The sequence below is a fragment of the Curcuma longa genome, chromosome 7 (assembly GCF_044706935.1).
Source record: "Curcuma longa cultivar G26 ecotype Majalengka, Jawa Barat chromosome 7, ITB_CL_G26_1.1, whole genome shotgun sequence".
NCBI classification, from domain to species: domain Eukaryota; kingdom Viridiplantae; phylum Streptophyta; class Magnoliopsida; order Zingiberales; family Zingiberaceae; genus Curcuma; species Curcuma longa.
In genome coordinates, this window is record NC_133867.1 from 2,136,555 (window position 1) to 2,137,897 (window position 1,343).

Consider the following 1,343-nt stretch of genomic DNA (forward strand, 5'->3'; position numbering starts at 1 on the left):
ATAAGCTTAATAATCCCTTGGCATGCATCTCCATTCAAGGAAGATATAAAACTTCTATTGTCACCTTTGAACTTGTTAAAAATATCTACAAGAGGGTAAAAAATCAATAGTATGTGTTCATAAATATTATGAGTTATTAGTATACTTTAGCAAACTATTTAACTAATTTAATCCTCTTTCTCTTTGCAATAATATATACGAAAGCAAGTTTTCATCTTAATTAAAATAAACATTAAACCTAGATGTTGGCAGCAATTTACCTTTTACCCATATGAATACATTGGCACCTCTTTATTCATCATTCCTTCATTAGAATAAATTTGTAAAATTTTCTAGCTAGCTAGCATATTAGAATTTTGTACTAAACTATATTACAATAATAAAATCCTATTAACTTTCTAACATATTGTTTATCATGTCATGCCCAATTTTATTTTATATTGTTTCCATTTTACAAATAACAATATATGTAAATAAAGCAAAAGAATTTTAACTTATTTTTAGCATTACCTGCAGATACATGATATCCATGTTGCCTAAGCAATCGAAATCATAATGAAGTTTCATAAAGTCCATAGTAATTATCATCAAATTCATAGATCAATCTTATTGCTTTATCTATTTCATTCTCGAAATGGTAGTCTAATCCAAGCATCTGACTTGAATCAATCAAATTCATAAGTTGCAATATGTCACTAGTGTCCTTAAACATGCTCTTTACTTGCACCTTTAATTCTTCCACTCTCTTTATCATACTTTGAGTGGACTCCTACAAAATAAAAATTATTAGATATACATCCAACAATATCAACTAGATCAACATCTATTTGTAGTCAACTAATTAATATATGTCTCTACTAATAAGATTTAATTTCAAGTTTTAAGACCTTCTTGAGGAACATTGAATAAATGTGAGAAGGTTATATAGATCATACCTCTGCATGACAGAGCGAGGAACTTGGATAAAATAATCACCCCAAATGCTTGGATGAAATTTTGATGACTTACGAACTTTTGCTTCTTCATCACCAATAAATGTTAGTGGTTGCTTCTCCATTGTTGTTATGCGTTGTGGTCTTCAGCTACCTTTCTCTTGAAATTTATAAGAGTACATTTCCAACTGCTTCTATAAATTTTCTTTTAATTTTAGGGTACTTGAGAATGGCATAAGTAAAGATATTGATTGAATGCTTCTCAATCTTTCTATAAGAAATCATCCCTTTTCTTAATTCACCCTTAATCTTCAAATTTTCTGGTAGTACTTGAGAATGGCATAATTAAAGATATTGATTGAATGCTTCACAATCTTCTACTATAAGAAATCATCCCTTTTCTTAATTCAC

At 28.7% G+C, this 1,343-nt stretch overlaps 1 protein-coding gene across 1 annotated transcript in view; it reads right to left on the bottom strand.

The window, feature by feature from the left end:
- LOC141831857 (beta-eudesmol synthase-like) overlaps nucleotides 1–1,057 on the bottom strand; it is a 3,897-nt gene extending 2,840 nt beyond the window's left edge. The window contains exon 1 of the mRNA XM_074719264.1: nucleotides 947–1,057. Coding sequence (XP_074575365.1) covers nucleotides 947–1,057 — 111 coding nt within the window. The remainder of the gene's footprint in view (nucleotides 1–946) is intronic.
- Nucleotides 1,058–1,343: the final 286 nt, after the last annotated feature.